The sequence below is a fragment of the Engraulis encrasicolus genome, chromosome 16 (assembly GCF_034702125.1).
Source record: "Engraulis encrasicolus isolate BLACKSEA-1 chromosome 16, IST_EnEncr_1.0, whole genome shotgun sequence".
NCBI lineage: Eukaryota > Metazoa > Chordata > Actinopteri > Clupeiformes > Engraulidae > Engraulis > Engraulis encrasicolus.
In genome coordinates, this window is record NC_085872.1 from 25,169,207 (window position 1) to 25,184,779 (window position 15,573).

General features: G+C 43.3%; 1 protein-coding gene across 2 annotated transcripts in view; it reads left to right on the top strand.

The window, feature by feature from the left end:
* Nucleotides 1-15,573, top strand: part of pip4k2ab (phosphatidylinositol-5-phosphate 4-kinase, type II, alpha b) — a 29,257-nt gene that overhangs the window by 7,452 nt on the left and 6,232 nt on the right. The window contains exons 2-7 of one of the 2 annotated variants that reach the window (XM_063219086.1): nucleotides 7,375-7,472; nucleotides 8,782-8,878; nucleotides 10,622-10,774; nucleotides 10,986-11,132; nucleotides 11,280-11,318; nucleotides 14,592-14,699. In XM_063219086.1, the coding sequence (XP_063075156.1) occupies nucleotides 7,375-7,472; nucleotides 8,782-8,878; nucleotides 10,622-10,774; nucleotides 10,986-11,132; nucleotides 11,280-11,318; nucleotides 14,592-14,699 (642 nt within the window). The remainder of the gene's footprint in view (nucleotides 1-7,374; nucleotides 7,473-8,781; nucleotides 8,879-10,621; nucleotides 10,775-10,985; nucleotides 11,133-11,279; nucleotides 11,319-14,591; nucleotides 14,700-15,573) is intronic. The other variant, XM_063219087.1, reaches the window with a different exon arrangement.

Here is a 15,573-nt window from a genome sequence, read left to right on the forward strand (position 1 = left end):
TGTTACACTGTTGCAATAATGGGAATGTCCATTCCATAATGCATTGCTAAAGGCTGTGTAATGTCGTAGCAGGCTAGTGTAATACTATGCTAGTGACGTTAACACAGTGTTCCACCGGTGGAAAGGTGCACATTATGGGGGTACTCTGGCCCATTAATGTCACCAAACAAACAACATAGATGAGCACAGTCCATTTATGGTGACTGTTTTTAATACAGCTGACCCAAATGACCAAGCATGACAAATACTGGCTGGCTCCGTGGCACTGTTAATTAAATATTCATGGTCCATAGCCCCTCTGAAGCCAAAATATGAGTTAGTTGATGTTGGCAACTGTCCCTTTAATGCTGCCCGCTTGAGCTTGCCTTTTAGTCAAATCTTTATTATGGGTGATGATGCGCCATTAGATGATTACGCATGACGTATTGTCACCAGTTAGTTGTCAAAAGCATTTTAATGCATTATTTCAGTTTTATTTCAACACATTACAGAGACATGAATGGGATGTTGTATATTAGATAAATCGTTATGGGGATATTTTTATTGCAGAGTAAGAGCTTAATAGCACTGTGTGTGTGTGTGTGTGTGTGTGTGTGTGTGTGTGTGTGTGTGTGTGTGTGTGTGTGTGTGTGTGTGTGTGTGTGTGTGTGTGTGTGTGCGAATGAAAGAGCGAAAGACAAAGCATTAAAGCTGCAGTAAGACGACTTTATGTGTTTTGTGTTTTATTGCTATCTGTGGGCAGCTCAAGCTGTGCCGGAGAGGGGTGCGTCAAGTGGGTTGTATAATGTGCTCCAACCTGTTAACCTCTGTTCCCAATTAAAGACCCAACAAGTGACTCAGCTGTCAGGCACACACTGCACAGCACTGCCACAGGGCTCGGTGTATGTACTGAAGGCCCAGAGCATCTGTTGTAGTCAGAGATATGTAGCCTGATTGTCTTCGACTTTCAAATCTCTTCGAGACTTGGTCTGACCAAGAGCATACCAATTAACATTTCCAAAATGGCATGGTTGACCTGCCTCCCTTGGTTTGCCAATGGTTGTTTGCTTCCCGACAAAGTGTGAGTTCCCCCCGATTTTTCGGAAGCTCAGAAAGTTCTTGCATTGCTCTTGACCTGACTAGTAGCTACGCTGGAGGTGTTGCGTCACTAGAAGCACACGGCCTGGCTAACGGTAGGGACACATAGATGTGATTTTGGCCAAGCGAAGCGAACTTCGCCATTCATTCCTATGAGAGAGGCGAAGGCAAGCAAACAGGAGCGAAGCGAAGCGAAATCATTGAACAAAGTTTAATGTTATGCAAATGAGGAGCGAATTCGCCTGCGGCAGTCCAATCAAATCAACAACATTCCATTCCATTTGATTCGCCACAACGACCTGATGACGGTTGAGCTGTCAATGAATTTCGCCTCTCTTTGCTTCGCCCGCTTCGCCTGCTATGTGTCCCTACCGTAAGAGATATGCACAGTACTGTGCGAATAGAAATCCTTGAAGTAGGTGATCTGACAGTGGCAGTGACAGACCGCTCAGTGCCACCTAAATTAGTGGGACATGTCTGTCCGAGTCTCACACCCCTCTCATCAATCTCTTCATGGTCACTCACTCCCGCCCTCCCACCACACACCTGACCAGCTTCATCGGGCCCTCAGTGGGGACCACCACTGATATCGACCGTGGCGAGCCACCGAAAAATGCACAGCAGTGCTTTTGGTGGTAGTTCTTAAATCATTCGTACATGGACGCAGTTGCAAATCATATCCAGCCCCTGCCCCATCTACCCCCGCCTTCGTTCGTTCGCAGCCATTTATCATTGAGGATAACCTCACATAATCTACACAGTACGCGCTGCCTGCACTTCGCTTGTCTGGTGGGGAAAAAAAAGAAGCTCGCTCACTCCTCATCATTATGGAGCCTTGCAGAGCTTCATAATGTGGGGGCAGTAAACTTAATCACCCTTTTTATCTGTTTAAACTCCCACCCTCCTGTCCTGTCTGGGGGATGGAGAATGATACCCAATGGCCTGTACAGTACACCTGTTCCACTACCCACAAAGCAATACCATTGCCAGCCCTGCCAAAGCCCTCCCCCCTCCAACTATGGACATGTCCCCTGTATATTATTATTTTGTGTTAATGCTGTATACCCCCTGGTGGGCATTTTCGACATGGCTCGGGCATGGTTGGAAATTCACAGACCGATACAGCACCAACAAAAACACTAACACTGTTAATGTGAGGTTGGTTGGAGAGTGTGTTGTCTCTAATCCATTTAGTGTGGTGGTGGTGGTGGTGGTGTGTGTGTGTATTGCATTAGGTTGTTTTGTGCTACTACCATGTGCCAGAGATAGATGTTACAAAAAAGCTTGTAAAATATGCCGTGGGGAGCAGCTAATCCTCTTGAGTGAAGAGGCAATAGGGAATAGGAAATTGGAAATGATCCCCCTCTCCGCTGTTCGTAAATGAGATAAGCAAGGGGTGACTGTGCATCCGTTTTGGGCTGTGTGTGTGGGCTAAGGCTTGGTTACAAGTACAGGATCGAAAAGATGACATCCTTACATACAGAGAGTAGTACAAAACCTCTGGAGGATTTCAAGCAGTGGTATCCTCAGAGCAATTTCTTGGACATTTACCAGAATGAGGCATGGGGGGCGGGGGTGAGGTTACGTTAAGGATGGTATCGGCTCCCGATACTGCTCATTATACTCGTACTAGTACTCGTCAAGTACTTGCCGATACCAGCTACGAATACTACTATTACTCAAAACAATGCAAAATCTTGTCATGTTCTGTGGACTTGAAATCAGCATGGAAAAAAGTGCCATCTCATACATTTACTAACATTTAAAACTAGACTGCCTGTGCAGTCGCCTTCGACTGCTTAAGGTATATCCCCGAAACGCGACGCTTCCAGTCCCCCATCATTCCTACCACTCCCGTCCACCATTTCGTAAACGTATATACAGACGTGACATGACGCGCATAGGCTTAAAACCAAACGACTATTGTGAAAATGAAGCAAAAAATGGGGCAAATGGTAATACTGTTTTAATGGTTCAGTGGATATACCACATTAGGTACAGTGTAATAACCAGTGTAACAATATTTAATACAATGTAATTTTTTTACTTACATCATGTGTTTGTGCGTAAGTGGTATTACATGGTATTGCATATTGTTACACTGGTATTACACTATATTACATGGTATTGCATACTGTTACACTCGTTACTACACTGTACCTGATATTGCATATTGTTACACTGGTATTACACTAGTATTAAATGGTATTAAATATTGTTACATTGGTTATTACACTGTACCTAATATGGTAGATTCACTGAAATGGTGAACCATTAAAATAATGTGTTACCGGGCAAATCAATCCACCCAGTCAGAAGTTATGTGCCAAATGAAAATTCCGCCATTTTGAAAGTGTTGTCTTCCAAACTCGAATCAGTTCATGAACCTACCCTAGAGCATTCACACACAAAATCTGGGACAAATCCATCCAACCGGTCAGTAGTTATGGGCCAAACAATAATTCGGCCATCTTGAATTCAGCCATCTTGAAAGTGTTGACCTCCAAACTCGAATCAGTTCATGAACCTACCCTAGAGCATTCACACACCAAATCTGGGACAAATCCATCCACCAGGTCAGAAGTTATGGACCAAACAAAAATTCGGCCATCTTGAATTCAGCCATCTTGAAAGTGTTGACCTCCCAACTCGACTCAGTTCATGAACCTACCCTAGAGCATTCACACACCAAATCTGGGACAAATCCATCCACCCGGTCAGAAGTTATGGACCAAACAAAAATTCGGCCATCTTGAATTCAGCCATTTTGAAAGTGTTGACCTCCAAACTCGAATCAGTTCATGAACCTGTCCTGGAGCATTCACCCAAAAAATCTGGGACAAATCCAAACATCCGTTCAAAAGTTATCGCGTTAACACGAAAGACCTTACGCGGCGGACGCGGACGCGGACGCGGACGCGGACGCGGACGCGGACGCGGACGCGGACGCGGCGGCGGCGCACGCAAAACCATTACATCCCCGACGCTCCGCGTTTCGGGGATATAACTACATGGAAATGGACAATAAAAAATATCACAGGTGGAAAAAAAGCCATGCATTTATTTTCATTGTATTTTGGTAAAAGGTATCGGTATCGGTACTCTGTATCGGCAAGTACACACATTAATGTACTCGTACTTGTATCGGTTTTTAAAAAAGTGGTATCGGTGCATCCCTAGTTGCAGGAGTAGAAGAATGACCATGACAAGCAGTGATAGATGGCCTTAAACAAACGCAGTAAATACCTTCCCAAATACCTTCTGCTCTGTTGAGGATAGACCAAGAGGAGAGGAAAGCTGACGTGGCTGACTGGACTGATGCAGTGGAGGTATTCTGCCAGAGAGATAAATCTGAGTCTTGTTGGAGGGAGATGAGGAAGGGAAAGACCGACTGTCTCGTTCCAAAAATGTAAATTGTGAAGTTGCTGCACTGTTTTTGTTTGTTTGTTATGAGGCTAATTAATTACGTAATGGACCGACCAACAGATAATTAGGAAAGTAACTGTACAGTAAATGTTTATTTAGCTGTAAAGAAAAAAAGCTAGCAATGACAATGACTTGCAATTGTTGGTGTGCTCCATTATTATCACAATCATGATAGCGTTTATCTCTCATTCCTGGTTCAGAAAAACATAGCAATAATCATCGTACAAACATCGTAAACATTATAACATCATAATGAGTGGAATACTTTTGGACATTTGATCAATTATGCTTTAATTAAGTTCAGTTAAATATTCTCATGACCTTCTGTAATTACTCCCTATGCAGAATTTGATGGGAACATGGGAATTTGGGTTATTGGTTTAGAGTGATCTAATCTATGATTCCTCTGGAGGTACTCCGGAAAGCCCAGAGACTTTGGTCCTTAAGATCCACTATTATATGTTTGTAAAAGTCAATAAGTAGTCCTGATATTAAGATGTTGAAAATAGCCATTGCCCTTCAGTAACACCATAGGTCTGTCATGAGGACCAGGCCTGCTGCAGTGTTGACTTCACAGATGAGCGCGAACCCCCCTGATGCCGCAGACAGATGGAGGCGACAGGAAGGAGGCAGAAATAGCACATAGTACGGACAATGTGCGTGTGTGAGTGCGTATGTGAGTGTACAAGTACGTAATGTGGGTGTACGTGCATGCGTGTGTGTTTGTATGTGTAAGAGAGTGTGTATGTTTGTGTGCGTATGTGGATGTGTGTGTATATGAAGTGGATGGTGAATACTGTAAGTTGCAGGAGCAGGTTGGACACAAGACTCACTGGCAGTGATATGAGCTGCTTTCTCCCCTTGCCTTGCCTTGCGTGTTCCTGCGTGCCAGATGGACTGAATCGAGCAGTCACCCTTTTCAGAGGTCATTCAGATGGACTCCCACGGGAGCCAAACAAATATCAGTCCTGTCTGTGCTGTATTACCAGATTCAGCTCTCCACCTGAAGGGGACATTTTAGGTGGTGTTGCACTGTAGCAAGCAAGCAATGCACTTAAAAAAAAAAACGCAAGGTGTTTCTATATCGCCTGACCACTGAGGACTTTATCTCATCGATCCTTGGCATTGTGTTGGCTGTGTCTTTGCTTTTTTTTCGCCTGCGTGTTCAAATATTGGATGAAAATAGATGAGCCTTTTAGGCCCCGAGGCTAACGGTGCAACCCTCAGTGTGCTGCTGTCAGTAAGTCTTAGCCGCCTGCTTCGTTGAAAAGCAGCATTTTGTCATCCCCCTTAATATATTCAGAGGCTAAGTCGGTTGAGCCGTTATGACAGGAAATAACTGTTGAGCATGAGGGCTAAACCTGTGGCATCGCTGAGACTTGAGTGCATGCGCTATATTAAGGACCCCAGCAGATGCTGTCTTGCAGTGCTTCCCTGCACAGGATGCACAATACACTGGGAGAACTAGATTGTAGCTATATACACACGCACCACTGTATGTAGGGTATATATACTGTGAATTTTCATTGAAAAATATGTGAGCTTTCAGTGGACTCTATGTGTATTTGTTCAAGCTGCTCTGTGTACAGACGGATAGTCTTGTCTTTTCTAGTCTTGTCTACTTTCTTACGATTTTCATTTTTCACTCGATGACTAGGCCTACCTCCTTGTCCCCATTTTTAGCTTTTGTTCTCAAATGCCCTGAAACGAATCTTGCTTTTTGTGTCATAAGCTGAGGTGACTTCATGTCCTGCAGGATATATAGTCTGGTCTTTCATCCACATGTCTTAAATCAGTGGACGTGCACACACACACACACACACACACACACACACACACACACACACACACACACACACACACACACACACACACACACACACACACACACACACACACACACACACACACACACACAGATTGCTGCAGCTCAGAAGCTCCAGATTTTGCGACCGTTCTTCTCTCCGGCTGCCTCCAACTTACAATACAATGTGTAATTTCAGGGTGTTCATTATCGATACCCAAGTCCCTCATTCATATATATTTAGTGCACCGCTATCAGTGTAATGTATTTCTTTTGGCTTTAAATTGTACACGATAAACATTGACATGCTTTTCATCCTCCATGCCCTCACTCTAACTACATGCTGTATCTACTCAGGAAGATACATGGTTCAGAAGTTCTCATTTTTCATCTGCTGTGACGTGATAAGCTCACAACAGCAATGAGTATCATATTATGACTCCTCAGCTTTGGCAATTGTGAAGACAGAAAAGGGATATTTCACACAGTGCACATTTTAGCATTTTATTTAATGAGTGCACAACTGTTTATCAAGCTGGATCTATTATCATTAGGGGGAGATGGGACAGAAAGATGTGGACTAGTGTGATACTGTGAAAAGCTTTTGTCATTGTGAGTGGACAGTGACTGGTCAGCATATTGGTTGTGTTCTGCTTGGTAACACTGTAAGGTGGAAATGTAAGTGTATTTTAGTGTATGAACATGTAATGTTATGTACTCACACTGTACATCCCCAACCTTAACCCCAACGTAGGCCCATAATGCATGCTGTAATAGTCTTTAAAAAGTTTACAGAGTACAAGTTTATAGTACTACATTACTGTGTAACTGAAACGTTAAGTACCATAGTACTTCACTGCTATGACATAAGACAGGGCCTTTAGTAATGGACTACGACTTGGTAATTGCCATTCTGGTAACAGCAAATGTAACGCTGTGTCTTAACGGGCTAAAGGTACAATGTAAGTACATGTTACATGCTGTAACATCCTTTGTTACACTGTAACAAGACAGCACAATGAAGTGTAACAGGACAGTAAATTAAAGTGTAACAATGTTCTCTGCAGATAAATGAGCTCAGCCACATCCAGATCCCCGTCATGCTGATGCCTGATGACTTCAAAGCCAACTCGAAGATCAAGGTGGACAACCACCTCTTCAACAAGTGAGACTTGCTCTTCATCAGCTTTTCCTGGCGTGGAAATTCATGACGCTGCGTAAATGCAAAACGGCAAACAATGAGTAAAGTGTGACATTGGCGCATGGAGAAACTATAGGCCTACATTTCAGCCATTTATGTTTTGAGAAATTAGTAATTACATAAGATTTTACCCATGGCATGTATAGTAGTACATTGTCATTTACAGTATAAGAAAATGCAGTACAGTGAATCATTTCTGTTTGCAACACACTTTTCATTTGTCCCTCATGCAGGGGTCTGTGCAATGAAAAAAACAAAAAAAACAAAATAGGAGCACAGATAAGAATTAAGGTGCACTGTGAAATTGTTAACGCACAGACAAAAAGGGTCTAAGAGAGTAGGCTATGCCTTTTTCCTCACACACATAGGCAAACACATTCTACATGAGGGGTGCTGGTCACAGGGCCAGTTTTTCAAAATTCCTCCCTGTAAAAGGGCTGAACAACATATTACACAGTTATGTCTATATTCACAGTCATTGCACATTCATTTCTATATGCAGCCCGATGTCTCCTCTGCTGTGTCAATGAAGGCCTGTCGCCTAACTCATTATCATACAACTGTAAAACAAAGCCTGGGGAGTGTCAGTAAACTCATCCCAACTGTCCCTTCTCTGGAGGTTTTTTATTGATCCCAAACCCAAGTTAACTACATCAACTTGACTAGGCTTTTGATCCCTCTGTCTTTCAAGCACTCATGGTTTCCTCTACAGGATGTATTTACTCCAGGAGGAAAATGCTTTTAAAAAAAACGGAAATCGTTTTAATTTTTTAAAAACATTTTCGGAAACTATGGTGGCCAAATTTAAACTATGGTGGTGCGCCATAGTTTCCTCAATGTATGGGAAACACTGTGATTCAATGGAATACTTGAATCATTTATTTACTTACTTATTTATTTGTTTATTTGTTCATTCATTCATTCAGTTCAATACCGCTTCAGTTTAGCGTGCCCTGTGCAGGGTGAACAACATGCTATCCCAATAGGGTTAAGCTTAAAATAGTAAATGAGTACAATGTGTGTCTTCAAAGGAACACAGTAATGAGAAGCTGGCAACCCCAGATTGACAAATTGGCCTGTGTAGTGTCTTCTAAATTGCAAGAGCCATGGGCATTTCCACATGGTAATAAGTCTATTGTATGAGGCAAGTGTTACGAGCGCTGTTGAATTTCCATTAATATCAGCTTGCAATTTGCTTTTGCTTTTGGTATTCAAACTGCATGTTTCTGCAAGTATTAATGGCCTTCTTTTTCATCATGTCTTCAATCCACAGGGAAAATATGCCAAGCCATTTTAAATTCAAGGAGTATTGTCCCCTTGTTTTCCGCAATCTCAGGGAGAGATTCTCAATCGACGACCAAGAGTATCAGGTAAGCTTTATGCAGCTCTGCCTGTACCTAATAAAAATTGCTACATCTCTTTAAAAAAAAGAAAAGAAGAAGACAACAAAGCCCCCACCCTACTTTCTCCTTCCACCACATACTCATACATACACATTAACGTATGCTGAAATAGACATGCATACAATTTAACAGTCAGTCACATTTTTTTTTAATCAAAGGTAGCTGAAAAAATAATGAAGCAATCGCACACAAGGCACATTTCTTCTCTGCCTCTGTGTCACCCTCAGACATGCAGGCACACACACACACACACACACACACACACACACACACACACACACACACACACACACACACACACACACACACACACAGAGACAAACCTGCTCACAAACACTTCCAGACACAAACTTTTCACCCAACATCAAAGGAACATAGACATGAAAAATACTATGATGAGGAGCATTCTTTTTCACATACTCTTCCCTCTCCCTCTCACACACATCACATCCACGCAAGTTCTTCCAAATGAAAGGCAAGCAGAAGCCGCAGCCTTGAGGCAGAGGAGCTTTCATCAGCCTGAGCCTCAGAGAAAAAGGAGTGTCAGCTTGTCGTTTATCAGCTAAGCTCCGAGGCTCCTTAAAGAGGAGTGCAGGCTGCCACGGTAACCGCTGCGCCCAGAGAAGCCATGGCTGGCCTCACTGTCTTGCACTGCGTTTTTCCCTCTTTTTTCCCTCCCCCTATCTTTTTCTCTCTTTTTTTCCAGTTCTTTTTTATGAGAGAGCGAGCGACACCTGGCACCAGTCCCACAAGGGTGAAGCATAAATATTGCCTTTACAGCTTATCCAAAAATAGGACAGATTATGTCTTGTCTTTCATAATAGCATTACTGTCAGCTCTTATAGTTAATGTGCGCGACATTAGAACCCTCTTGCCTCTGTTTGGGCTGTACAGGTGGACAGCGCACAAAAAAATCCCTGCCAAAATTCGCTGCCAGATGCAAGAACAGAAAATGTCCGGTGGCCTTGGCTCCCTTCCCAGAATCCCTCAGCACACCCTCTGTAGTGTGTCCTGTCGCACTTGGTGGCAGTAACCTTTAATCCATCTGGGTTTCGGAGCGGTGGGACAATGGCTCTCCCGCGACCGCACAGCTCATGAAGCTCTCACTCGGTGGCATTTACACTAATCTGTTCTCACTGTCAAGTTGAAACACAATTTAACATAACCTCCATCTTTTTTTCCCCACCCCACACACATCTTTATCACTCCATGCTTTCTTCCCTCATTCTTCCCCTCCCTCCCTCCCTTCCGTCCTTTCCTCCCTTTCCTTGTGCCTCTCTCCCTCCCACACTGCTTTCCTCCCCTCCCTTTGTCTCTCCTTCCCTGCCCTCCTGCTTGTCCCTCCCTTCCCCCCTCTCCCTTCCTCCTCCCCTGCCTCCCTGTCCTCCTCCCTGTCTCCCGGTCCTCCTCCCTGTCCCCTGTCCTCCTCCCTGTCTCCCGGTCCTCCTCCCTGTCCCCTGTCCTCCTCCCTGTGCCCCTCTCGTGCCCTCTCCTTCCTGGCTCCTCCCTGTCCCCTGTCCTCCTCCCTGTGCCCCTCTCGTGCCCTCTCCTCCCTGGCTCCTGGCTGTCCTCTCCTCCCCTGTCCCCTGTCCCCTGTCCTCCTCCCTGTGCCCCTCTCGTGCCCTCTCCTCCCCTGTCCCCTGTCCTCCTCCCTGTGCCCCTCTCGTGCCCTCTCCTCCCTGGCTCCTGGCTGTCCTTGGCTCGCTGCAGAACTCCATAACTCGGAGTGCTCCCATCCTCAGCGACGCTCAGGGCCGCAGCGGCGCTCGCTTCCACACGTCCTACGACAAGAGGTACGTCATCAAGATCATCACCAGCGAAGACGTGGCAGAGATGCACAACATCCTCAAGAAGTACCACCAGGTGAGACTTAAGCCCTACAGCTCCATGGGAATCTGCTGCAGGCCACCACCAGGCTGCCAGCCATGTGCAATTTCAGGAGACATTAGTCATGCTTTGTTGTGTGTGTGTGTGTGTGTGTGTGTGTGTGTGTGTGTGTGTGTGTGTGTGTGTGTGTGTGTGTGTGTGTGTGTGTGTGTGTGTGTGTGTGTGTGCGCGTGTGCATCCTTTCTAGTACATTGTGGAGTGCCATGGCAACACTCTGCTCCCGCAGTTCCTGGGCATGTACCGCCTCACAGTGGACGGTGATGAGACATACATGATCGTGACCCGCAACGTCTTCAGCCACCGCCTAGCTGTGTACAAAAAATATGACCTTAAGGTAAAGAAGGGAAAAAAAGACCAGAGATTCTGTGGGCTTTAGGTGTAAAATAGTGCTGGATGTCCACGTTGTTTAAGTTCTGTGCCACCTGCAAGATGAAATGTACCTGCTGAGTGATGAAGTTAAATTGTGAATTCCTCCTTCTAGGGTTCTACTGTGTCCAGAGAGGCTAGTGACAAGGAAAAGGTAAACAGTCTTTTGCTAACTGATAAAATGGATTGATGACAAAGGCAACTGATATTGCATGCGTGCATCGGGAAACACTTTCAGATATAGGGCATGAAACTTGCATGTGAGATCCATTGCATGTCTGCTTTTGGTGATGTGGCCAGCGAGAGATCTGTTTTCTTTTTGGGAGGTATCCCCTTAACTTGCTGTCCCCTTTCCCTGTGATGCCAAATCTCTATACAAGAAGCCTTGTCAATGCAGTCGGCCATGTTGATTGGTTACTATTATTTATTTTTGTGGTCTCCTCCTCCTTCTTTGCCTGGCTTTGTTTCATGAATGGTCCCCATCTTTATTATCCTGGGTCTTGCTTCTGATTTACACCATGGGCGAGGGTAATATCTGTAAAGCCGCAAAGCGAAAGCCTTGTTAATTACTTGATGCCCAACGCATTACTGACAGCGGCCTGTCCCTTAGGTGCTACACAAGTGAGAAAACTCAAGTGAGATTATTATGTCTGTCATAGCCAACGGGCTCCTCCAAAGCAGCTGTCCCTCCGCATGGCCATAATGCAACCTTGGTGCTGTTTATACCTTTTAAGTTATATCCACAAATAAACATACATTGCTTTGAGTTTTTAAAGGGTTTGCATTTAAACCTCTTTTTTTGCATTTTGCCTTGCATATACAGTACTAAACAAATCTGACTACATAACAATGTAACAATATCATAAAGCTGTGCCCATTTTATTTGCCAATCCAGCTCTCATGGAAAACACTAATAGTGGCAAATCCACTAGCTAATACTCAGAAGCATAGCAGTGTTGATGTGTTTCCCTCATACATGTGTGATGTATGGGCATGTGGATGACATGCATGTGCCTTGTTGTCTCCCCAAAGTTTGCATGTCGACCATTTGATATGGTGGAGAACCCTTGAGTTTGTGTGCCTCTGTTTCTTGCCATGGTACATAGACAGATGTGCCATTTGTTAACATTACCAAATGCAGATCAATTATTTCAATTTGACACTGAGATCTGTGTAAATGTTCCAACTAATTTCTGCTCTAGCAATTTGTTTTGTGTCACCCTATGAGTTTAGTGGAAGTCAGAAATATTACTGTGGATTTCCTTTGTTTCGGATTTCTTTTTACATGTGTCTTTTTTTTTACAGTGTTCCTCTAAATTGCACTTTTGTTATAGTCATATTGGCATTTCTGCTTTGTTATGAGTATATTTCTTCATTACTCATTTCATTACAATATAATTAAGGCCAAATGCTCCATGAGACATGATGCTCACTGTTACTCTAAGACATGCAAATGTTAACTTCTCTGATTACACTACATTTTGAAAGCTGCTTCTTAGAGTAGGCCTGTGTAGGAAATTCGGTAACACTTTACTTAAAGCCAACATTATAAGCGCATTTATAACAAATTATAATGCACATTATAATTACTTACAACGTATTATGACTACACTCATAATGCTTCATGAAGCTTTATATTGACAGTTATGAATAACTATGAATCTAGCTTATAATGCTTTATAAATCCAAGGGTGTCATGAGTGCTCATGACTGGCTATAAACAACAGGCTGCCTGATGGGGCTTATAGTACATTATGAGTACCTATACCCCTCTATGCACAGACCTGGATGATAAACTGTCATAAGGGCTCATACGATGCTATAATGTTTCATGTGAGATCATAAGTCGTCAATGTGTGCTCTAAGTAAAGTGAAGTTCATATGCATGCATCTATAATGCACTGTATAATGCACATCTACAATGCATCATAATGTACTGTAAGCCCCATCAGGCAGCCTGTAGTTTATATCCAGTCATGAACACTCATAATACCCTTGGATTTATAAAGTATTATAAGCTAGATTCATGGTTATTCATTACTGTTAACATAAAGCATCATGAAACATCATCGGTGTAGTCGTAATGTGTTGTAAGTAATTATAATGTGCATTATAATTTGTTATAAATGCGCTCATAATGCGCTATAGATATGGTCTTCATAGAAAGTGTTACCGGAAATTCTAGCATTCTAGCATTCTAATGCTATGTGAAGTGTGGCACATACCAGGAACGATAACTACAACAATAGCTACAATGATAACTACAATGTCTTAAAGTAAAATATAAGTGAATGGCTGTGCAGTGAATACCGCAACTATAAATCACCTGAACAATACAGATCCCTTTTAGAGTAATCTCATCAATTGGCAAACAATTTAAACGATGAGGCCATTGGCCGACCCATCAAAATGAATTTCTTATCTTCCTGATACATTTTCTCATTGTCAAAATTGTACTTTAGTATGAGAATTACAGTTATAGTTGCCATTATTGTTCTTGGATGAGCACAATCATGATAGCATTACTGCTAGTAGGACAGATTGCTGACATGTAGGTAGATTGAGAGATATTACTTGTAGATAACATAGATAAATAAATATTATATATTCTGATTCACTAGTCCAGTTCTATTGGTGCTTGTGCTTGCTGGAATATCATTGTTTTAAAATGATCATGTTAAAATGTTAAACTGTCGAAATCAATAAATGTTTTAAACTTTCAGTTTATGGATGTAAACTAGAACTTGTATTGACAAGCTTGATGCTTGGATATTTAAGGTTAAAAAAAAGTAATTTCTTTCAGAACAAATTTTAACTCTGTGAAGTTATATACAGCGTTATGCGGATGTGTTTCCCCCCTAACTGACTTTTGTACTTTTTTGCACATTTGGCACACTTAACATTTTCAGATCACCAAACAAATGCAAACATTAAACAAGGATAACCCAAACAAGCATTAAAATGCAGTTATTCACTGATTATTTCATTTGTTAAGAGAATAATATCATAAAACCTCAATGAGCCTGTGTAAAAAAGTAACTGCCTCCTTGTTAAATGAGGAGGTATCTGTGATCAATCATATTATTTTGGACAACTGAGTTATATTTCACTGCTGACCAAGTCTGGCTGCTACCAATCCTTTCAAATCAAGAGACAATTGTGATAGAACCTGTTTCACAATGTGTAGTGGCTCATATAGAACCCGTGACATCACACTGTGATCCATCAACATTCAGGAGCAAAAACATCCGCACAGCACTGTACTTCTGTTAAATTGAACACACACACACACACACACACACACACACACTCACACACAGTGGAGTAGCCCTCCTAATGCGATTCCAGGCAGCACAGGCTGGGCAGGGTTGTGAGGAGCTGCTAACCAACCAGCCTTGCTGCTTCTCCCTCCTCCTGACTTCCTTAGCAACCACGTCTAGCCGAGGAGGGCGCGCCCGCACCAACAAAGTCGCGCATGAGCCAAAAGCTGCAAACCATCCGGATCGCCACGCGGTTTTACTGTGCCATCAAACACGTAAGGACCTCTTCGGCCAGCACGTACTACGCCCTCCCCTCCAGTCCTGACCCTCTTTGTTCCTCTGGCCAAGGGCTCTTGCCTAATGGCCGTCTTGTCCTAGCTCCACACTGAACACCCTGTGGACACAAACTAGTGCTTTGCTGGTGTCCCCCACTCACTGGAGAGAGTTTGGGGTGTGACCCCTTATTCATGTTTCTCTTTGGGCAGATTAGAGAGTTTGATTTTTAGCGAACAGCTCAGCAAAGATGGTAGTTGGTAGATGGTGTTGTGGAGCTACAGGTCCAGCAGAGCCAGTGAGTGCCCTTGAGGGGCAGGTGTCGTACTAAGCCACGTCTTGTGTCATGTCGCCATCGATGTGACACATCTGGGTGTGTGGAGTAGTAAGTGGTTGAATGTAGTAGCAAGGTGGCCCTCCCCCAGTGATCTCACCAGCATCTTTCATGGCCTACACCTGAATCTGTTTCAGTGCACTCTTAAAGGTGGGGTTGCAGGTTAACCCATTTTAAGAATATGTACTATTATGACATCCGTTGCGGGTTCCGCAGGCTCATAGGAGTCTATGTAGAACCTTGGAATCCTGGGGGAGTTCCCCCAACCCCACCTTTAAGTTACCTGACACTGTGCGGAATGTTACTTTTTTGTCAGGTATTGTGTGCCATGCTGTTTTAGGGAAGACATGAAATAATAATAATAATGTGGAAATATTTTATTTAGTAACTTAACTCACTCTTTCTAGGTGTAGCAACTAGAGTGTTACTAGAAGTGTAACTAGAAGTGTTACTGTTAATATTACTGAATTGCACTTGATCTTTCAAGTATTGAAAAATTACCGTTGTAGTCATTGTTGAATGCTTTGTATTGATGTGTACAG